This window comes from Pantherophis guttatus, chromosome 7 (assembly GCF_059756535.1).
Source record: "Pantherophis guttatus breed Tessera chromosome 7, ASM5975653v1, whole genome shotgun sequence".
Taxonomy (NCBI): domain Eukaryota; kingdom Metazoa; phylum Chordata; class Lepidosauria; order Squamata; family Colubridae; genus Pantherophis; species Pantherophis guttatus.
In genome coordinates, this window is record NC_142069.1 from 18,497,753 (window position 1) to 18,521,730 (window position 23,978).

A 23,978-nucleotide genomic window follows, 5' to 3' on the forward strand; every position below is an offset into this window, starting at 1 on the left:
ACTTAGTAAATAGTTTGACAGTGTTGAGGGAATTATTTGTTTAGCAGTGTGATGGCATTCGGGAAAAAACTGTTCTTGTGTCTAGTTGTTCTAGTGTGCAGTGCTCTATAGCATTGTTTTGAGGGTAGGAGATAGATCAAGATTTAAGAGAGATCTGTATACTTTTGTAAACAGACCATACCAAAGATGTTCGCTAAGAACATGAATGACTTACAGCGTATCACAGATTGCATGCTGCAATATGGACCTAAGTATTACTGGTTGAAAGACAAAGGTTTGAGAAAACGTAAGAGAAAATGAATGCAACACAAACAACAATAAGCTAGAGTAAATACATGCAATTGTGTACCTTGGTCGAATGTTTAACAAAGGCGGGAATGGCTTGAGAAATTTTAGTATGCTTAAATGGTGGCAGAAAGACAATGCATAGTATGTAATCTGCTGTGAGGAAGGGTTTCTTTTTTTAAAGAAATGAGAGTTGGGTAGTCAGGAGAAACAAACCCTGAATATAACGGAAATGCAGTGGGAACAGGAAGAAGCAGCGTATTTAGCACAATGAGTAAATCATACAGAAATGGGCAGCGAATAAATGAGAAATGAATACAGGAACTCATGACTGGCATGAGGCGGTTCTAGAAAGAGATGAACCCTGATTGAATATTAAGGAAGGAGGGAAAAGAAAGAAAGCTGCGGTGGATGGGAGCTGAATAAAACCCTGAAAATGTGGAAGGTAGTAAGTTTAAAGAAGAAGAGGCGTCGTGGGCAGCAGAGGGAGAAATTGGGGGGCGAATCAGATTCAGCTGCTGCATACAAGTTTCTCTTTTTGTCTCATCTGGCGCCTCCGTTTCTTCAGCTCCTGAGTGTCTCCCGGTCCTTTTGTGCCCTTTTGCACAACGTGAAAGCGGCAAGGAAGATCTGGATGCGCCTGAAACACGGAACCCTAAACTAACTTGGATTCACACAACCTCCTTACGGGCTGTAGTAGGTTAGATGGGGAATAAGGCGGGCTTTCTCCACCACCGAGGCGTCGGCAAAGAAGCAATGACAGGCGCTCCGTCGGAAGGAGACGAGGCTGCCGGGCGGAAAGGGCGGCGGCGGCGGCGGATCTAGAACCGAGACACCCTCCGGGGCGAAGGGAGACCCTTTCACACACACACACACACACACACACCGACGCCCCGGTCGAGGCCCAAGCAGCCCATCCGCGGACTTACCTGGTTGAGCTCATTCTCGGCCGCCAGGCGCAGCTTGGGGTCGATGGTGCCTTTGAGCGCCTGGATAATTCGGTTGGGATCCATGATCTCTCAGCGCCTCAACGGGAAAGGCAGCGGCCGCCGCGCACGCTCGCCGGCTCCCTCCTTTCTCCCCTTTGGCTACACAGGAGCCATTCACCGGTTTACGACAGCCGAACTGTCGCGAAGACGAAGCTTTGCGGCTTCCGCGCGCCCACCTCCCCACCCAACCCAAACCCCCACCTCGCCGTTCTCGCGGCGCCCGTACGTCGGCCGCCATGTTGCTGTACGGAAAAAAAAAAATTGGGCGGCCGGTGCGGGGATTGCTCGCTGTGGTAGAGAGGGAGGGAGGATCGTAATTCCCTGCAGGGAAACCGGAGGCTCAGGCTTTCCTCTTATCCCGTCTTTTCCTATACGGATAATTCTCGACTTACAATTCATTTATTGACCGTTCAAAGTGACAAAAGGCAGTGAAAAAAGTGACTCAGGACCGTTTTTCACGCTCACCTGTGTGGCATCCCCAGGATCAGGTGATCAAAATTCAGAAGCCGGGCAAGGACTCGTGCTTACGACGGTCGCTGTCCCAAGTACACAAGATCACCTTTTGCCAAGCAAAATCAATGGGGGGAAGATTCACTTAACAGCTGCGATGATTCACATAACTCTTGGCAAGAAAAGAAAGGTCGTAAAATGGGGCAAAACTTAAAATGTGTCACCTAACAAATTTGGACTCAATTATGGTCGTAAATTGAGGACTACCTGTAAATTTCTATCGAATTAGAAAAACAATCGGGATATATATATATATATATATATAACTGATTATATATAATCAGCCTTCCTGGGAATTTCTCCCACTGGCTGTTTACAGGATGTGCATATTCATTTTATTCCAATTAACAATAATCAGATGTTTCACTTTTTGAGGGGGTTTTGTAAATTTGCTAAATGGAAGTCCCCTTCGTTCCCAAACTCCCGTATGTTATTCTACATTGGCTGAAATATGTTAGAAGCCACAGTTGGCTTGAAAGTCATGAGTTTTCCTTTGTAACTCATTGAATTGGATTGTGATACTGGACCAAGTGGGATGCTGGCTCAGCATACTTTTAACATTTTTATTCTTTTCCTGAAGAAGCGGAATACCTTAGCTAATTTGCAGCTGATGGAAAACAAGAGAGGGTAGCTAACATTAGAAAACATAAAATCAATAACTTACTAAAGTACTAAATGTAACAAGACAAATGCAAAATTCTTTTAGAAAATTGAAAACAAATACAGATATAGGATGGGGAACAATAAACAGCATGTATGTTGAGTAAAGGATTAATTTTCACCATCTAAGGTGGCTAAGACCTAAATTTACAGATTTCTTGAATTGTTCATATGCTATGTAACTGATACCTAGTTTTCATATTACCTAAATAAAAACACGATGAGACACTTATTGAAATGATTTTAAGCATTTAATTCTGGCACTGAAATCTGCACAAAAAAACCCTATAATATGTTCTGCATAAAATACAGGATCCTGGTGCATTCAGCATCCACACAAACATGTAGCAACCATGCTCAGCAACATTATCCCTGACATGAGTTTGAATGTTTCCAGTATTCTAGAGAGAGAGATCAGGAAGCCTCTTTATTTCAACATATCATTCAGTTTAAAAGTATCTGGCCCTTTGGATGTTCTCAATCTTTTTAGCTCGGATCAAGTTTGGCTCAGTTTAACTTGTATCAGAGCTACAGATCCTACTGATATATAATCTAAATGAACAAAGAACATCAAAGTTTGGTGCTTGTTTCCTTTATTTCATAAACAAATCAACCCATGTGTAACAGTATGAGAAAATCATGCCCTCAACCGAAGGGCATAATTATGGCTAATGATCAGGGCCCCACATCACTGATGTTCACACCACAAAAATTCTAAGGCACATCCCTCTCACCTCAGAAGAAATTTCTGAATACATCTGTAAAACATGGGTGATACCCATTTGCCAGAAAAGGCTACAAAACCATTTTAATCCTCTGAAGCTTCACCAGAGACAATCTTGCAACTAAGATCAATTGAGATCATTGTAAATCTTCAAAAAAAAAAAAGTGGCTCTCATCACTTTGAGTATAGAATAGAACTGGCTAGGAAATCACAAAGAACCCTAGAATGCCATCCAAGGATCTGGGCATATTTTGATCGGTACCATTAGAAAAGCACTGTGTAAAACAGAGTAGTGAGAAAGAAGCCATAAATATTTAAATTTTGCCAAACAGCTGGATGAATCTCCAGACTCCTGCAGAAATGTTCTATGGGCAAAATAAAGGTGGAACTTTTCAAGTCACACAGGTTCAATTAGAACTGGTGGAAGCCAAACACTGCATTCCACAATAAGAACCTCATACCAATTATCAAACACAGGCATGGGTAATGTCATAGTTTGGAGATACTTTGCTGCTTCAACCTCTGGATGACTTGGTATCATTGAATAAAGCATGAATTCTACTTTTAATAATTCCTCAGAACAGTATCAGGCCATCTTTCTGACAGCTAAAGTTGAGGTGAAGTTGTTCATGCAGCAACAGAACGATCCCAAACATACAAGCAAATCTGCAAGAGAATGGATAAAGAAAAACAAACTCAGTGTTCTTGAGTTGCTAAATCAAAGTTTAGGCCTGCAGCAGTTCCACCAGAATATCCTAGAATGCTATCGAATTAAAACAATACACCATGGAGGAATTGGCCAAAATTCCTGCACAGCAATATGAGGTTGATCTCCAATTACAGGAAGCATTTGTTAAAAATGCTATTGCAGCTAAATGCGATGCAACAAGTTACTGAAGGAAGCCAACCACATTTTCAGTGACAAACTGCAGATTGAACGGTTTTGGGAAGTAAATGAAACAAGTGCTTAACTTTTAAATTTCTTCATTCATTTTGTTTATCAGATGGATCCATGTGAAGCCCTGATCATATTCAATTGCAAAAAAAAGCAAACATTCAGAACATCCAAAAGGGGCCAGATACAGTTCCATACAGCTAGAATTCAGGAATAACTTTTGTGGATTTGCTAGTTGCAAGATTTTATCAATAGGATTGCTAATAACAGAAAACTGCTTGCAGGAAAGTTACTATATAAAAATATAACCCAACTGTTTAAAAAAATTGCACCGTAAACAGGCAAGTTTCAGATGTGTTTCTTTTTACTTTCAGTAAGTCAGACAAATATAGCTTTAATATTCTTTAACCTGTTTGTTTTTTTTTAAAAAAAGGGTAACACACAAAGCAAGTTTAAAATGTTTTATTACCTCACCATATTGAGATGTTTGCAAGCTTTTCAATACCGCACACATTCACAAAAAGATCTGGAGGTGCCTTCAGGACATAAGCCAACTGAATCCTTTGATGAAGAGAGAGAAAAGGCTAGAGCTTGTGATGGAAGCTTCACAAATAATTCACCTAACATAATTGTCATTTGGAAAAATAGGAGGGCCTTTTAGAATTTATAAAATGCTGAGTCAAATTAAATGGGAACTTTAGAAAGAGAGAGAGAGAGAGGGAGGGAGGGAGAGAGAGGCACTTTCTAGATGGTTAGTAGTTGTTCTTGTACACCAATACCAGGAACAAGAATAAAACAGAACCAAAGTTGGAGAGAAAAGTTGGAGAACGCAGAGGAGAATTTACCATCTCCGCTTACAGGTATTCTTCCAATCTGCTCTTCGGGTAGTTTCAAATAAAGTCCTCAATTGTGATTATCTCCAGAGTGGTTCCATGGTGATGCTATAGTGCAGATCTTGAAGCCTTTAGTCTTCAGATGTCCAAGGGCAACAGTTCCTAACAAATACCTTGAGTGACACAGCCACTCATTTCCAACAACAGAGTTTTATAACAAAGGTGTAAAATCTGAAGCAAAGTGACCAATATAACTAGTGGTTTAATAAAATAAGATGCAACGTTCCTGTTTGGGTAAAGATTTACCATCTTCCCCATTTTTTTAATTATCTGTAGGTTATTTTTCTGCTGTAGCGTTGGCATCAAAACTAGAAGGGACAATGACTCAAGATTTCCAACTTTTGGGGCTTATGGACACACTTAGAGCTTGAGGAACATCTTATGGTCTCACACCATGGTTAATATGGACAGTCACAGTGCCCATTTATATGGTGGCTTGCCCCATTTCTATCACCTTAACTTACCTTTTTTTCCCCCAGGCAGTAAAGTATAGCTTTAAGCCCTGAACTACTGCCAGATAAATACAAGGCCAGAAGCAGTTTTAGAAACGATGATGCTTGCAGCTGATGTTTTGCTATGTGGGGTGCTAGTTTCCCAATCCTGGAAATCAAGAGATGTTCCCGCAGCTGTTGTGTTGAGAACTCAAATTTTCTACATAATTACATAAATACGAAATGAATCTTAGTCTCAATATTCCACTTGCTTTCAATGTTTAAAAAATAAAAATGATGTTGTGTTGCAGATTGGGGGGATGTTCCATCTAATTTTTAATAGTAATTCTCCAGGGAATGCCATCATATTTCTTCCTCCTACCAGAAGATTTGGGAGGATTAAATCTGCAACTTTTCACATACAAGGAACATGCTTCCTAACTGGGTGTGGATCTGTTTTCCTTTTCCAGTGGAATCTTATTTTATTTATTTATAAATTTATATGGCCACCTATCTTATATGTGATAACCCTTTGCAGCTTAAAATAATGTCCAATTAAAAACAGAATGAAATCTGGTCAATTGAACCTCACAACACCACATTAACTCAATCACAGCACTATCCCACTAGCTTTAAATTCACACTTTTATTTATTCAGTTCTATCCTAGCATAATGCCCGGATGAACAAGCCAAGTCTTAATAGCCCTCCAGAAAGTTAATTATGACCCAGAATTATCACAGTAGCACAGACACTGATACTAAGGCATATTAATTTTTTTTTTATTTAGGCACAAGGCGTTGCGAATAGCCTAAACTTGAGGCAAATTTGAGTAGCATAGTAAGCTAATAAATTACAGTTCAAGAGTAAGTGCAAACATAACATTCAGAGCTTTACTATCAAGGCTATATCACAACTGATAAAGTGCCACATCAGTGCTGATCCAACTCCAACTCATTGTAAAACAGATCACCATTTTCCCACTTTAGTATTCAGTATGCAGTGTGAAACTAGCCCACCAGTTTTCACCTTCCTTCACCAAACCGTTGGAGCAGCTTAATGTTCAGTCTTGATACAGGAGATATCCTGAGAAGGTAGAATATTTCCAACTACTTCCGTAAATAGCTCCTCTATGAAGGCGTAGCCAAATCTGGTCTCCTTGAAAGAGCTGGAGGACTGCATGGTTGCTTGCAGTCTCATGATCTGGAGCACCATCATTGGCATACGCGGAGACTAAAACCTCTTCATTTTTCATGAGGTTCACGTATAATGGTACATTCACAGCTAGCTTCAACATATGGAATATGAATACATAAGTACCATTAACAGGACAATTGAACCTACCAAGTTGTATATCAAAGGTTTCGCCAAGATTGTTTAACAAGAGGTCAAACACGATGGGTTGATCTAAAGTTCCAGGAGCCAAGTTAGAAGTTCTAGCAGCAGAAAAGGCAACTCTCATCTGCTGTGGGAGGGGATAGACGTGTACAGGTAGTAGGGTGGCTGCTTGGCTTGTCACAGGTATATCGACAGGAGTGATGCTGCGGGAATCACCCTGCCCAGTCTCCCCACTGTTAAACATCTCATTGTCACGCTCTGGGCTGCTCACCTGAGAAGAATCGTTCCATCCTGCTGTTGGAGATCATGAGCAATTGTTAGTTCTGATATAACCATTAAGAAATCCATTTTTAGAAGTCTTCAAAGTTCAGTTTGCCAAGATTTATAGAGTAGATCAGCCTTCCCCAGCTGAGCATCTCCAATTCTGTTGGAACTACAATTCCCCATATTAGCCACAGTCATAATATGGATGGCATCATGTATAAGAAAGCTCATCTAGACAAGTGCCAGTTACTGGTTCATCCCTAGTTTTTACAAATTTGTGTTTTTCAAATTGTGAAAAGAGGACATACAGTTTCACAAATGAATAATTTGGGTTTTTTTAAGGCTGAGAGACATACCACTGTGTTACCTCTGGTTTTAACAGTTAATTAACAAGTATAACCATGACTTGAGAATATCCTTCAGTTTACTAGGTTGTTTTATTTTCCCTGACTTCCAATTTTGACTATGCTTCCTGCCCCAATATTTGTTGAAATTTTAGGAAGTCTTCTCTGCCATTTTAAATGACAAAATTAGCCACTTTTGAGTGGCTCTTACTTTACTTATTAGTCCCTTGTGGATCCAGGCTCTTAGAGTAGTATTATTTCATTAAAAACAACTCAAGTAACTATGCTCCAATCCAGCATGTTTAAATTAGAAACAGGTTTTTCAGCCTTCACTCTCTAAAAGTTGAGTAGAGGTGATATATGTATTGAACATATTTCTGCAATGGGTTCAGCATTGAAATAATTTAAATCTATTTTAGACACCAGACTTAAATACATCTGCAGTATCTTTAATACCATGTTGAGAAATATAAATTTGCCATTAAGAAATTTTTGTATAGTTATATTATATTCCCCAAACTGTTGTTCTGTAAATGCTCGGGGAATTCTGGAAGTTATCATCCAAAACATACTTGGAGGATACTATGTTGGAGACAGCTAGAATATTATGAGTTATTAAATTTGATTTCCAGAACTACTTCACGTTATATGATGCTCTTCAAATTAAAGCTTAATTCTCACAACTTTTGACCATGAAAACAGAAACTGAACTGTTTACTCCAAATTACTACAACCCATTGGTTTACATAACAGAATGCCTAAAAACCCATAGATAGAATTGCAATGTTATATGTATTTACATTTTATCATGAATGTATACTGGCTGCTTACTCACTCAACTAACCATAGCTGCTTAAATATTATATTATACAATAGGAAATATATTTTGTAAGGATGTATTGCTCTTACTTCCAAGAAAAGACACATCTTTAAAAATGTGTTTTTATTTAGTGTAGAAAACCAAGTTACCAATCTGTCAACTATATTGTTAATCAGCACTAACTGAATTGGTGCATTTTGGCAACTACAAGATTGTTTTCAGACTCTGCTTCTTTCTCATTTTTCTCAGTTTTTCTCAATTCCCTTCTTCTGAAGTATTTTTTACCACGTGTTCTACCTCGAGCTCTACCTGCTGAGCAGTTTTCTTCCTGTCTGTTTTCTTGCCTGTAACCTAAAACATAGAAGCTTTAAGGATTTTATATAAAGTTGATATGGCTAAACTGGAATTAAATATTTTCTTCAATAGCCTGAAAATAAGGACTGTTTTATAGTCTCCAATACAGATGGGCAAAATGTTCTGTGCCTGCAATCGCTGATTTCAGGTTGTCTGAATCCAAATGGATCCTTTTTAAGTGTTTGCATTCAAACATTGAATAAAATGGCTCAATTTGTTCCAGGCACAGAACAAAATGTAGATGTCAATCTGGGCAGAAGTGGTTCAGAGGAAGAGAAGAGCAGAAAAAGTTAAGAACATCAGTCATCCCTGTTGAGGAAACGTGGGGATGGACATTTTCCTTCCTGCTCTAATGAAAAGAACCTTTGCAAAAGTTTTAAATTCCCAGCAGTTATTAACTGTTCAAAATCAGCACCTATGTATGCAATTACTGTAAATTGTTAACAGCACTGAATGGGTAGTGATTCCTTCAGAAGCACCTCAGATTCCTTTCCAGGCATATATCAGATAAAAGTGCCTAAGAACATGAAGTCTGTACTTGACTGTTTAGGCAACAATACACGTAAATCCATAGTGTGCTGGAATGATTAATCATAGTGGAATGCAACCTGAGCACTGCAGCATGACTTAACAGACACTAACATTTTAAATCATGTTAAAAGTAAAAGTAAACTTACCTCTTGAATTAGTTCGGCCACTATTAATACCTCCTCGCTTATAGTTTGGTTGGTAATTCATATCCTAGAAAATAAATATTTAGTGTTTAGTGAATTTAGTGAAGGGCAACCACATCATTCTTACCGTCACTTGAATTTTTCATGTCATCATTAGTGGGATAGTAGAGTGGGAGGGAACTGTGCTATGTCCTGCATCAAACGTTTGTTGATACCTGGCAAATATCTGGAATCCAATATCCTTAATTAGCACTAGTTTAATTAGGATATATCATATGCCTGTAAATGTTAAACTACAGCCAATTCTTGCTCTGATTTTCCAGCATACGTAATTGATGGGGTTATTTTCAAATATATTATTCATAAGAAAGACTGTCTGATATTCAAATAGGCAAAGTGAACAAATTTCAGAGATATAAACCCCAAATTAAAATTTATCAATAGGTTATGACATACAAACCAGGTGTAAACTATGATATATTAATCATTATTTATTTATGCTCCATTTATTTTCTCTAGATAGCACTTACTGTTAGCCATACTAAATTACTAGCCACAGCATGCTGTCAGGTTTTATGAAGCATCCCTCATGTCGAATTAATGCTTGATTTTGACTTTTGCACAGAACATAGAATGCCAAATTATAGTAAAGTGATCTGTAACAAAGCTTGTCAAGTCATTACCCTCTGAGAATACTGCATTGAAGAGTAATCTCTGCCAGGAAGCTGTAATTGGCTATAGGTTCCATTAGGGATTGAAGGTGATCCTCTGTAAGGTTCAAAACCTGCTGGAATAAAACATTGTTTGGTGTGTGAAACAGTTCATATTTCCATTAAATACTAAAAATGTGTCTTTCTCTACTGGTGTATTAAAAGAACTGTAATACTCTGCACCAGAGGTGAAATACTCCCGGTTCGGACTGGATCGCCTGATCCGGTAGCGATGGCAGCGGGTGGTTCGGAAAACCGGTAGCAAAAATCTCTGTGTCCCTCCCCCATGCCCAGCTGAGTCCCGTGATCATCAGAGGCTTTTTTTTTTTAACTTTTAAAAGCATTTTTTCTACAACCTCTTCGGCTGAAAAAACGCATTTAAAAGTTAAAAAAAAAAGCCTCTGATGATGGTGCGGCTCAACTGGGATCTTCAGAGGCTTTTAAAAGCATTTTTTTCTGCAACCTCTTCGGCGTAAGAGGTTGTAGGGAAAAAAATGTTTTTAAAAGCCTCTGACGATCCTAGCTGAGTTACCTAATCGGCAGAACCTTTTAAAAGCATTTTTTAAGAACCCCTTGACCAAAGAGGTTGTAGAAAAAATGCTTTTAAAAGTAAAAAAAAAAGTTGGCCATGCCCACCCAGTCACATTACATCCCCCCACCATGCCACGCCCACAGAACCGGTAGTAACAAATTTTACATTTCACCACTGCTCTGCACCTTGTGTCATAAAAAAGGAACAGACCCAATTTGTTGTCAAAGAGGAAGTGAGCAAAATTTTGAATATTCAGTAACTTAACTATCTTTATATAATAACCATGCATAAAAAGATAGTCAACTCTTCCAAGGACAGGGAAGTCAATGTCTAAGATGCTCTTTAGCAACCAGCATCCTTAGCATTTCACTTTGGTATCTGACTTCAAAATTTGAGCATGCTAGACTGGGTCCTTTTTATGTGATTAAATTGATAATTCAAATATTCTTTGAACAATATTTCTTCAAGAATCCAGATACATATTATTTTTTTGCTTTATCCTTCTTCTGAGATGGGTGGCCATATACAATAGAGAGAAAAAGATTCGGGGGGAGATGGATAGATAGATAGATAGATAGATAGATAGATAGATAGATAGATAGATAGATAGATATCAGTTGTGATGGAAGGAGTTTTGGCAACACAGAGCTTTCCCAGATTAAGAGACTGCGATCCTGAGTTTAGTTGGGGCAAGAGAAAGGTTCAGGGTGGATTTACCCTGGAATCTCTCAAGATATATCTAGTAGGTTAGAAGATTATAGTTTTAGTTTGGCAAGATTCTATCCATTAAGTGTAAGCAAATAAAGGATTGGATTGGGTTGGATTTTGTTGTCATCCTTGATCTTGGACCTGAAACCAGGGGATACTCTGATCATAAATACTACCCATTCAGTGCAAGTTGTAAGTTGAAAAAAATCCTAAATGTGTGGTTGCTAAACACATATATAGGCCAAAAGCTTGCTGGAATAGTACAGGCTTGTGAATAAGATTTGAAAACACCCATACTTCTGGGAGGTGAGATTAGGTTCATCACTAAGAATCTGTCACCCGGATTACACTGAGTGAATTCAGATCTAGAGAGATGCATAATAATGATATGCATAATGATATGCAGATGCATAATCTGCAGCCTATTAGGGTGCAGCCTCCTATATTCCCCCTATCTATTGGTTGTCAGCAAGAATTCCAAATAACCACTATATATCTATGAGACTCTCATAGGTGAGAATATATGCATGCATGAGGTGGTGGATGAAAGTCTCAATATACATGGGAGAACATGAGCGCATGGGAGAATAATTTGTTGCTCGCACATTTATTGAGTTATTTTAAATCTGAGCATCAGTGTAAATGCATAAGAAGAGAGTCACTCAGGGTATACAGGTGAAACTCGAAAAATTAGAATATCGTGCAAAAGTTCATTTATTTCAGTAATGCAATTTAAAAGGTGAAACTAATATATGAGATAGACTCATTACATGCAAAGCGAGATAGTTCAAGCCTTGATTTGTCATAATTTTGATGATTATGGCTTACAGCTCATGAAAACCCCAAATTCACAATCTCAGAAAATTAGAATATTACATGAAATCAATAAAACAAGGATTGTACATTGAACAATATCGGACCTCTGAAAAGTATAAGCATGCGTATGTACTCAGTACTTGGTTTGGGCCCCTTTTCCATCAATTACTGCCTCAATTACGCCCAATTACTGTGGCGTGGCATGGATGCTATCAGCCTGTGGCACTGCTGAGGTGTTATGGAAGACCAGGATGCTTCAATAGCGGCCTTCAGCTCTTCTGCATTGTTCGGTCTCATGTCTCTCATCTTTCTCTTGGCAATGCCCCATAGATTCTCTATTGGGTTCAGGTCAGGCGAGTTTGCTGGCCAATCAAGCACAGTAATCCCATGATCATTGAACCAGGTTTTGGTACTTTTGGCAGTGTGGGCAGGTGCCAAGTCCTGCTGGAAAATGAAGTCAGCATCCCCATAAAGCTCGTCTGTGGAACGAAGCATGAAGTGCTCCAATATCTCCTGGTAGACAGCTGCGTTGACCCTGGATTTAATGAAGCACAGTGGACCAACACCAGCAGATGAAATGGCTCCCCAAATCAACACAGACTATGGAAACTTCACACTGGACTTCAAGCATCTTGCAGTGTGTGCCTCTCCATTCTTCCTCCAGACTCTGAGTCCTTGGTTTCCAAATGAGATGCAAAAGTTGTTCTCATCAGAAAAGAGGACTTTGGACCACTGAGCAACAGACTGGTTCTTTTTTTCTTTAGCCCAAGTAAGATGCTTCTGACGCTGTTTGTTGTTCAGGAGTGGCTTGACAAGAGGAATATGACATTTGAAGCCCATGTCCAGGATCCGTCTGTGTGTGGTGGCTCTTGATGCACTGACTCCAGCCTCAGTCCACTCCTTGCAACAGTCCCCAACACTTTTGAATGGCCTTTTCCTGACAATCCTCTCCAGGCTGCGGTCATCCCTGCTGCTTGTGCACCTTTTTCTTCCACACTTTTCCCTTCCACATAACTTTCTATTAATGTGCTTTGATACAGCACTTTGGGAACATCCAACTTCTTTTGCAATTACCTTTTGAGGCTTTCCCTCCTTATGGAGGGTGTCAATGATGGTTTTCTGCACAACTGTCAGGTCAGCAGTCTTTCCCATGATTGTGATTCCTACTGAACCAGACTGAGAGACCATTTAAAGGCTCAGGAACCCTTTGCAGGTGTTTTGGCTTAATTAGCTGAGTAGAGTGGGACACTTTTGAGCCTAGAATATTGAACCTTTTCACAATATTCTAATTTTCTGAGATTGTGAATTTGGGGTTTTCATGAGCTGTAAGCCATAATCATCAAAAGTATGACAAATCAAGGCTTAAACTATCTCGCTTTGCATATAATGAGTCTACTTCATGTATTAGTTTCACCTTTTAAGTTGCATTACTGAAATAAATGAACTTTTGCACGATATTCTAATTTTTTGAGTTTCACCTGTACTTAACTGTCAAATAATTGACATACAATTAACACCTGAAACAATATTTATATATTGTGTTATATATAACCTAATTCAAGTATGTATGTCATGCCCCTTTCCGCAGTGTGCCCTTGACATGCTATTCAGAGTGGTACCCTGTTTCCCTGAAAATAAGACCCAACCAGAAAACAAGTGCTAGCATGATTTTTCAGGATGCTTATAATCTAAGCCCTACCCCCCACCCCACCTCAAAATAAGCCACAGTTAAGACTGTCAGTCAGATGGGTGCATTTAGTACCGTATTTCCCCCAAAATAAGACCTAACCAGAAAATAAGCCCTAATGCATCTTTTGGAGCAAAAATTAATATAAGATCCGGTCTTATTTTCGGGGAAACATGGTATTGTCCTTGGTCCAATAAGAATTGTATTTCATATTCTACAATGTTAAGTCCGTAGAATCTCAATTACAGTTAATGATCATTCTTTCAGGATTCATTTCTGAATAGGGTTAGAAATAGGTCTGCATCAAAACATACATCAACATTTTCATAGAACTGGAACTTACCTTTATATCCACCAGGAGAGCGATAGGAATTATTCATCGATCTTACACCCCTGAGAGAACCTCTGATAGATCCACGGTTTCCAATAAAAGGCTGTGATGGTCTAGGAAAAGTGGCTGTCTGTGCTGCATAAAAAGTGAGGGTACCATTGCTGACAGGAACAGCTCCCTCAGCCTGGCAAGTACCTGCTTAAAATAAGAAGTACACATCTTACATACTCCTGTAAGCTACTGCAAAGGAAAAGGATGTGATTCCTGACCTTTTCCCTCAACCTTTATTATTCATTATTTGCACTCTGCTTGTAACATACAGGAATATCACCTTGTTACTGTTAATAACCGTTTAAAAATAGATGAATTTGTTGAATTTAAGACTTCATTAAGTAGTTGGAACTTAACATAAACTATCCAGTCTTAGCAGTATTAAGACAGATAATGATAAGTTTAAATGTACTTAACACTTCTTGCTACGAAACAAAACAATATATTAAAATAAGACATTAAGAAAACAAATTTGGCAATTTAAGTTTTCTTGCCATTATCTCGTCAAAATGGGTATGATCCACTCTCTATTTGTTACTAATTACTAAAGAACTAATTCAACATTCTGTTTCCCCACAGTAGAAAAGAGTACAAGGTACTCAAAAGCAACATTCATCTCAAAAGTGGGCATTTCCATTTGGAAACATGCAAAAGCTGTCCAGAACATTTACCTCCCAAAAAAGAATATTCTACTATAGGTTCCCAACTAATGGAATGGAGAAAATGGACACTTTTATAGTTTTGCAACAAAGTTACTAATCTCTCTCCTTGCCCATATAATCATAGCAGACAAAATAAAAACCTTTCATTGGAATGCATGGTCTGCAAAAAGTAAAATCCCAGCATGGGGTGGGAGTGTGGGGGAAAAATGTAGAAATGATAAAAAGAAGATGCCATGGTAGGTTAAGATTGCTATACAGTAAAAACTCCGACATGTCTCCAATTATACTCCCACGGGAAGTATAAGTGAGATTACAGGGAAGGAGGTGGAAGCTGAACATTTTCTAGCATTTTAGATGTAGGTGGAGATTGGAGGACATAAGGGAGGACTGAAAAAATCAGAACAGTCTGGCCAGGTTGGATGAATCAGCTGAGAAATAAACCTCCTTCAAGAAGTCAAATCAAATGAAAACAATTTACAGTTCTGTAATAGAAATGCTTCCAATTTTCAGTGGTCATTATGTTTACCCTCTTGACTTATTATTAAAATTTTAATTAAAATAATTAAAATTATTTTCATGGGAGATATATACCAGTGTGTATGTGTTTGAATAATTTGTTGCTTGCACATTTATTAAATTATTTTAAATCTTAGCATCAGTGTAAATGCATGGAAAGAGAGTCACCCTGAGGGTATACTTAATTGTCAAATAATTGACATATATTTGACACCTGAAACAATATTTATATATTGTGTTATATATAATCTAATTCAAATATGTATGTTGTGCCCCTTTCTGCAGTGTGCCCTTGACATGCTATTCAGAATGATACCCTGTTTCCCCAAAAATAAGACCCAACTGGAAAATAAGGCTTAGCATGATTTTTCAAGATGCTCATAATATAATCCCTACCCCAAAAATAAGCCCCAGTTAAGATCGTCAACCAGATGGAGGCGTTTAGTACTGTATTTTCCCCAAAATAAGACCTAACCGGAAAATAAGCCATAATGCGTCTTTTGGAACAAAAATTAATTTAAGACCCGGCCTTATTTTGGTGAAAACACGGTGTATGTATGTATGTTTGTATGTATGTATGTATGTATGTACCGTGTTTCCCCGAAAATAAGACCCTGTCTTATATTTTTTTGAACGCTGAAATAAGCGCTTGGCCTTATTGCCATGCGCTCAAAAGCCCGACTGGGCTTATTATCAGATGTCGTCTTATTTTGGGGGGAAACAGGGTAGGTATGTATATGTATACACATACATACATACATACACACACACACACACCTTAGATGATCGTGGGACTTTCCACTATTGGGGTAAAAAAAAATATGGTCAGCTTAAAATTTAACATTCATTCTGGTCACATCAGACTGCACTACCTTTTCAAAGGATGGCTCCATGAGTAAAAGGTTTTCTAATAGAACTAAAAAACCAAATATGACGACAAGTTTTTCTGTCATTTTTAAAGTAATGTGCATTAAATATTATGGAATGTTCAAAATGAGTTTAGAATCATCTCTGGCATTATCAGTTCAGTTACTGATTTGCACTGAAATTCTTACCATTTGAAAGAGACTCTTGTGAAAAAGTTGTTTGTTCCGCATTTTGTGTGGATGCTAATTTACATGGGGGTGGCGTCTGTGTGCTGGCTGTTGAAAAATTCTGATTGTATCCTGTGGAATGCAGAGAATTCTCTTTCGCATCCTGCTCTCTACGAGGTGGCAAAGGTGCATTCACTTTGAACACCTACAAAAGAAGACATGTTATGAACTATGTTGGCCTAAAGCAGCAGCTTTTAGTGCTCCAAATCAAACAGATATAATTCATAGGGGAAATTGAAATGTTAATAATTTGCTATGGACAAATGAAAAAGAGATTTTATAACTTCCAGGAAGTCTCGTGTCTAGCTTGCACATTTTTTTCTTTGCAATGTTTAATTTCATCTAGGGTTATATGTTGGGATTTCTAATTTACTAACATTCTAATTTCTAAAATGAAACATTGTGAAAAATAGATTACAGGTAGTTCCTGACTTATGATTATAATTGAGCCCAGAATTATGGTTGTACATTGCGGAGGTCATTAAGCAGGTTATTACATAACTGTGGCCGATTTTACTTTTTTTCTGGCAGTCATTAAATGAACATGGTCATTAAACAAATCAATTATACCCAATTGGCGATTTTGGCCAGAAATTGGAAGTAATAATTGAAACGGGGGGGGGGGGGGGACCAAAAATCAGTCATGTGACTGCAAGATGCTGCAAATGGCTATAAATTCAAGCCAGTAAGGGGGGAACACCATAACTTTGAATGGCTGTTAAGCGAAGATTATCTGAAATGTCTATTCAACAAAATGTAGTTTTGTTGTCTTATATCTTATATGAAGACCATCTGTTCTTTGTAAAGGAGCTGCCAAAAAAAAAAAATGTGGCCAATATTTTGTTATGTTGTCAAACATCTAATTATATTATACTTACAGTCTGCATAGCCTGAAAAGGAGGTGCTTTTACATTAACAGCACTGCTACTTGATGGAGGAGATTGAAAAACGTTCCCCTGATGTACTGGTGACACGGTATTTCTTGAGGGTGTCAGTGGTGTCTGTGATTCACTTGAAAGTGGAGTAGGAACCTTGACGAGAGGAAGCAGAGTGAAACAGGTTAGGTTGTTAAAACTCTAAATCAGGGGTGTCAAACTCGAGGTGTCACGTCATCACATGACATATCTTGACTTTTCCCCCATTCGCTAAAACGGGGATGGGCATGGCCAGATTGTAGCGCATCTGGCCCGCGGGCTGTAAATTTGACACCCCTGCTCTAAATGATCAAACATTAGCAGTTTCTGCAAGCCAACAGTTATATTTATCTTCAATAACCTACATTATTCTAAATATTTGGAAGGATTCTCTGAAACAAAGATATGTAAAAGTAAAAAGAGCAAAAAAGAGCAGTTTTTCTCTTAATTCCTATTCTTAATGTATTTTTTTTAAGCAGAATAATTACAGTCTTTTATGACATAAACTGCTCAGTAATTTCTTGAGTTATGTTACACAAAGATCACAAGTAATCCTCAACTTACAACTATTTGTTCAGTGAAGTTACTACAGCACTGAAAAAGCCTGACTTACAACTAGTCCTCACATTTACGACCATCACAACATCCTCCCAGATCAAAATTTGGCCACTTGGCAACTAGCATGTTATGATGGTTGCAGCATCCCAGAATCATGTGATCATCATCTGCAACCTTCCCAGCCAGCTTCTAAGAAGCAGTCAATGGAGTAAGTTGAATTCACTTAAAGAGGGTATGATTCACTTAACTGTTGCAAAAGAGGTAGTAAAATTGGGCGCAACTCACTTAACAACCACCTTACCTAGTAATGGAAATTTTGGTCCCAATTGTGGCCATAGGTTGAGGACTAGCTGTATTGGAAATTGAAATTATGAAGAGAAGAATATGGAACAGAAGTCTGGAGAAACCATTTTAAAGGTGTTAAGTTGCACTCAGTGGCCAAGGTAAATATGGTCTTCCTTAAAAGATTGATGGAGGTAATTTCTAGAGAAGGCTCATTTCAAGATATAACCAAGGTAAAATGGATTCGACCAGAAGTGTTGCGGCGAGACAGACAGGGAATAGTGGGCTCTGATGAGCCTTGCAAAATCCCGGGCTGACAAACCGCTGTCGAGGGGTCTTCGGACCAGATCTGTCCTGTAGGGACGGAGAAGAAGGAGAGGCACCTCAAACGACCAAGAGGAACAGGCAAGTTCCTCGGAGGTTGGAGGAAACTCTTCAGCTCGGTGGCGGAGGCCATTGCAGCTGTCATAAAGCTGGGCCAACCGGACCAAGTTTTGAGCAGGAGCGGTGATTTGAACAGAGTATTGATGCCGGGTGAGTGATTGCCAGCTCATAGGCAAAAAAGAAATATTTTTAAATTGTTAAAAGGTGCCCCAGCGAAATAACAGCAGCTAATGGCCGTGGGGGAAATAAAGGAAGAAAAATAAAGCGGAGATTTAAAGTGGCAAAGCAAGGTAGAATTTTGTATAATCTCCATATGGTTCCTCTGAGGTAAGTTGAAAGAAATCCAAAAAGATTCTGTTCTTACATTGTGCTCTGCTATAATAATCAGTAGCTTTTTGCCTCTGTTAGTACATTTTACAATGTAAATTTTAGAATTCTGCCACATTCACAATAACAATTTTTTATTTACTTCTCTGAAAGTAAAGTCAAAGCAAATATATAAAAGAATTCCACATTGTTTCCACACTATTGTAGCATAAAAAAAGCTACAGTAACATAGAAAAACGAGGTAGCTAAGTATGCAGATAGAATTTGCTTTATGTATAGCTTTTGAGAAACTTATTTAAAAATCAAGATATGTAAAATTCATAGTTTAGGCTTTTGCAAACCAGTATTCTCAAAACAGGCAATGAACATTCTGACTACACATATAAAAATAAGATCAATAAATGAGAATATTTGTAGCTCAGGGTTGAAATGAGGGGTCCGTGGTGGTCTCTCAGCTTGGTTGTTTTCTTGCAGATATTTCATTACCCATTTCTAGATAAGGTCCTCAGTGCACCGAACTCAGAGAGTACCAAGGACCCCTCAGAAATAAAATCAAATTAATAAATAAATAGTTAAGCTTCTTAATAAACCATTTATTGAACAAGACAATAAGAATCCTATCTAGTTCTACCTCTAGTAAGAACATTTTACAATTGAAAAAAAGCAAAGAATGGGCAAAAAAGGCAAAGTTCAGTTTGTTTTAGTGAACTGGGATTTTTTTTTTATATTACAGATGATAGATACTCTGAGGGCTTCTCCTTTAAGGACAAAAAGAACCACAAAATGAATTTATTTACTTTTCTTAGAGCCCCCTTCTTTAACTACCGTATTTTTCCGAGTATAAGATGCACCTTTTCCACCCAAAAAAGAGGGTGAAAATCTGGGTGCTCTTATGTAGCCCCGCCCATTTTCTCAAACCGAGGTTTCAGAGGCTGAAAACAGCATTAGAAACAAAGCTTCAGAAAAATAAAGTTTTTTCTGAAACAGCGTTTCAGAAGTTTCAGAGGCAGAAAAAAAAGACACAGAGCTCACAACCAACAAACTTGTTGCTAAAATTCACTTCCGGGAACAGCTGATTGGGAGTATTCCAGGAGGCCGATCCACCCGTCAATCAGCTTTTTTCCTATTTTCCTCCTCAAAAACTAAGGTGCGTCTTATACTCTGGTGTGACTTATACTCCGAAAAATACAGTATATAGGCTGGGAACTCTGGAAATGCTAATTACGTCACATTCAGAAAACAGGAAATTTGCAGAATTCATACCAAGAAACCAATGCAGCAAAAAATTATCCTGCAGAACGAGATCAATATTTAAAGAAAGGAACACTAATATTGTATTGGGGATATCATACAAAGTATATTGCACAGTAGAAATAGAATGTAAATGGGGCTCTGGAAAAGAGGTACAGGGTTTTTCCATACTTGACTGTTTCTTGTTTTCCTAGCAAAGGTGTATTGATACTATTGAACTACTGAACATTAACCAGCCCCCCCCCCCTTCTCCAATCACCCATCTATTACAGGCATAAGGCCGCATACTTCTTTCTCAAAAGTTATTACAGGTTGGTGGAGCTCTGCAAAAGCAATTCCCTGATTGAAGGTGGGAAATACCATAAATTAGCATCAAGAGAATCAAAAACAGAGAGGAGAATTAGTAAAGCTGTCTTACTTGTGGTGAATGAAGTTCAGTTTCTGATCCAGACAAGGTGTTATCAGAAATCAAGGAAGTGTTTGATCCATGCAAAGTCACGGGAGAAGAAGCACTCTGACAATAAAAGTTGACACAAGACCATTAAAGGAGATCTTTAAAAGTATAATTTGAAATACATTATGACATTTGCTTCATCATTAAATGTTCACTTAAGACATTATTCTATGATTTTTTTTAAAAAAAAAATAATGTTGTAAGCTGCCTGGAATCATCTATGTATTCATGGCTATATGAATTTGTTTAATAATAATCATTTTAAAAAATCAACATTTGCCCATCCCAGGTCCTTGGGAAGGACTTGATAGCTGGATAAAAATGCCAATTCCAGTTTGAACATCTGGCTGACTATGCAATGAACCATAATAGTAATGATAACTGAAGATACTGGGTTTCGGCAAAGGTTTATATTTTATCACAGTGAGAAAGAAGGCTAGACAAAGATGAACTTGGTTGCCTGTTGAATGTTGTTATGCAAGCCATCGTCTTTCTTCCTTTCTTAATGTTATCCTCAATTATGTATAAGATAGCAGATAACTGAAGGCAACTTCTTTGGAAAGAATGACTTTTGCTCTGCCCAATCATGGAAAACATTCCATCACTGATAACTAGATTAAATGTCTAATTGTCCAACTTTCCAATGATTCTGCTTTGAATGTTGGGAGGCCTAATTTAGTTTCTCCCTGGTGTGCCATATAATAAGTAGCATTAAACAGGAACAGGTGTTTTGGAAAAAAAAACCTCCAAATTTCATTTATTCGTGTCTCTTTTGGAATCAGACTAGTTTAGAAGATTAGACATTTTTCACAGGAGGACAAACCCTAATACTAACTTCAGAAAATACAGGGAGTCTTCAACTTATGACTCCAAAATTTCTGTTGCTCAGCGAGACATTTGTTAAGCCAGGACACATTTAGTTCATTATAGTGTTCTGATCACCATTATACTGAATCCCACAAGTAGAACATGATGGAATGTAGTAATCTTCCCACTGAAATTCTTCCAACAGCTGGGAGTCAGGCATACTGTCCCTGATAGTACACATTATACAAGTAGTCCTCAACTTATGACCATAATTGAACCCAAAATTTCTGTTGCTAAGCAAGACAGTCTTTAAGTGAGTTTTGCCCCATTTTACGACCTTTGTTGCCATACTCTATAAGTGAATTGTTAAGTTAGTAACACAGTTGTTAGTGAATCTGGCTTCCCCATTGACTTTGCTTGTCATAAGGTTGCAAAAATGATCACGTGACCAGTGTCACAGGACACTGAAACCGTCATAAATGAGCCAAGTGACTATGGGGATACCGCAATGGCCATAAGTGTGAAAAACGGTTATAAGTCACTTTTTCAGTTCCATTGTAACTCTGAATGGTTAACTAAACAAACTGCTGTAGATTGAGGACTACCTGTAGCAAGGATCCAAATAAGCCAATTTTTTTCCTTATTGTCCCTTCAAGGGAATGCTACTTTTTCCTGACACAGAAAAGTAAATTTAGCCCTGGCACATAATGGAAAAATAAAAATGAATTTTGAATCAAATAAACCATATAATAATATATTTAAAAGTTGACATCTTTCTTCACAAATGACAACTTTCGATTTTACCTGTATTGATTGTTCAGGGAAGTCATTTTGGCTTGAAAGTTGTTCATTAGAAGCTAAAAAAATAAGAAGTTGGTTATAACTGTTTCCAATAAATTAAGAAAAGAGTCAGTTCGATAGTCCTGTATTAGGTAACACAGTATTACCATTTCTAGATTTATAAAGGCTGACAGCTATAATTATATTTAGCATTATTGATTTGCATCTGAATAGCTAGTTGAGACTAAACAAGGATAGAGTTTTAAAGTCTTCAATTTGAAATCAAAATTAGATATAACTCCAAATGTTTCATTAAATAAACAATAAAAATACTGCAGTATTTTTTTACACACATTACCTCCTCAATATGTTGATATAATTTAGATACAGCTTTGATACATTCTTTATCTCAATTAATGTTGAAATAGAAATGTAGGGCAAAGATTCAAAATTAAAGTTTTCATACAAACTCTTTTTATTTATAAAAAGCCAGACATTCAAATAAGTCATCTTTGTTTGCCATAAACACAATCAACTAGTTAAAATTAGAATATGAATGCTAAGCAACTGTTTTGTTATTTATTTTATTTTATTGTTTTATTTCCTTATAATATATATATTTTTATTCATTTAAATGTATTAAATAGAATTACCAGAAGAATCAACAGAAGAGGCTTGTGATGAACAGCCAGCACTTTGTGAAGGTTTATCAAAATCCAGAAGTGATTCCTTAAAGACAAATGTGTTACTCTTTTGGATATACATGTGTGTATAAAAATATACACACTTTCACACATTTATATACACAGCTAAAAGATCCAAAAAGCAAAATGCAAATATAATCTAGAAGTGTAACATTAGTTTAACAATGAAATAAATGGGTAAATATTAAATATTTAAGACTAATTAATGTCTTACTGAACACCTTGTTTTTATCACCATAAAGCTGACTATTGCCACGATAATTTCAGGATCCTAATTTATAAGTAAAAATTTAACATACTGAGGAATATTTCTCCCTGGTCTTGACTTTAAAATAGGCCAGATATACTGTATCCTGCTGAAAATTCACAATTCAAAAAATATATAATTCACCTTTTCAAGATCGTTGACATTTCAGGGCCAATATCTTTTGAGAGAGGGAAAATTTCAGAATCTACCTTTTACTGTATTTGATGTATTCACAGATATGGCCTCAAAATTTTGATACTGAAGTCATTCTTCCTTTATATGAGTCAAGGTTGACTCAGCCTTCCATCCTTTCGAGGTAGGTAAAATGAGGACCCGGATTGTGGGGGCAATAAGCTGACTTTGTATAAAAAAGAACACCGCTTATGGGGGTCCGAAAGCCCTACTAAGCAGGTATATACAAAAGTATGAAGGCTGTTGCTTAATGCATTGTAAGCTGCCCTGAGTCTCCGGAAAAGGGCGGCATATAAATCGAACCAATAAATAAATAAAATAAATATATTCCTACCTTTCCTGGTTCATCATTAATTCCAGTAATTCCCATGCTATTATATTAACCAATAAACCTACCTGCATGAAGTTGTAAGTCCCCTGAATTTGAGTCATCAAATCTTGCAGTTTTTCTTTTCTGAGTACTGGATCCTTTGGAAGGCTAGAAGTAGAGCAAAACTCTGCAGCTGTTTGGTGCACAGGCTTAGCTACCTAATACGACAGAAAAAGGCAAGCAGTGGGGAAGAGCATATAATTGCACAGAGCACTCAGCTCTTTTCAGATTGCTTAAATCAGGCTTCCTCTACTCTTTGCCATTATATTTCCCTTATAGTGTAATTTAAATGTATACCCCGCCCCCTTCTAAAAATCCAAACAAGCAAATCTGAGCCATTTTATCTGTTAGAGGCCTAGAACAGCCCTCATAGTGACTCAGTCTTCAGGTTCTTCCTTACCTAGGAGGAAGCTGGCCACCC

At 37.7% G+C, this 23,978-nt stretch overlaps 2 protein-coding genes across 47 annotated transcripts in view; both read right to left on the reverse strand.

Annotated features, from left to right (window-relative positions):
- The window catches only part of IPO8 (importin 8), a 49,625-nt gene extending 48,122 nt beyond the window's left edge, over positions 1–1,503 (reverse strand). For 2 of the 3 annotated variants that reach the window (XR_015728852.1, XM_034403610.2), the window contains exon 1: positions 1,215–1,501. Coding sequence is in view for 2 of the 3 variants with exons in the window: in XM_034403610.2 (XP_034259501.1) it covers positions 1,215–1,298 (84 nt within the window). In the remaining variant the exon portion in view is untranslated. Of the gene's footprint in view, positions 1–1,214 lie in introns of all 3 variants that reach the window. The other variant, XM_034403609.2, reaches the window with a different exon arrangement.
- A 1,173-nt stretch (positions 1,504–2,676) lies between these two features.
- The window catches only part of CAPRIN2 (caprin family member 2), a 43,727-nt gene continuing 22,425 nt past the window's right edge, over positions 2,677–23,978 (reverse strand). For 5 of the 44 annotated variants that reach the window (XM_087873729.1, XM_034403563.2, XM_087873728.1 and 2 more), the window contains 10 exons: positions 23,584–23,715; positions 22,698–22,773; positions 22,069–22,121; positions 20,422–20,517; positions 17,166–17,318; positions 16,249–16,432; positions 13,977–14,162; positions 9,864–9,967; positions 9,184–9,247; positions 6,152–7,018 (listed from right to left, as the gene is read on the reverse strand). In XM_087873729.1, the coding sequence (XP_087729855.1) occupies positions 6,450–7,018; positions 9,184–9,247; positions 9,864–9,967; positions 13,977–14,162; positions 16,249–16,432; positions 17,166–17,318; positions 20,422–20,517; positions 22,069–22,121; positions 22,698–22,773; positions 23,584–23,715 (1,617 nt within the window). In that variant the 3' untranslated portion in view covers positions 6,152–6,449. Of the gene's footprint in view, positions 3,835–4,532; positions 4,625–6,151; positions 8,504–9,183; positions 9,248–9,863; positions 9,968–13,976; positions 14,163–16,248; positions 16,433–17,165; positions 17,319–20,421; positions 20,518–22,068; positions 22,122–22,697; positions 22,774–23,583; positions 23,716–23,978 lie in introns of those variants that run through there. The other 39 variants (XM_087873715.1, XM_087873714.1, XM_087873713.1 and 36 more) reach the window with 21 other exon arrangements.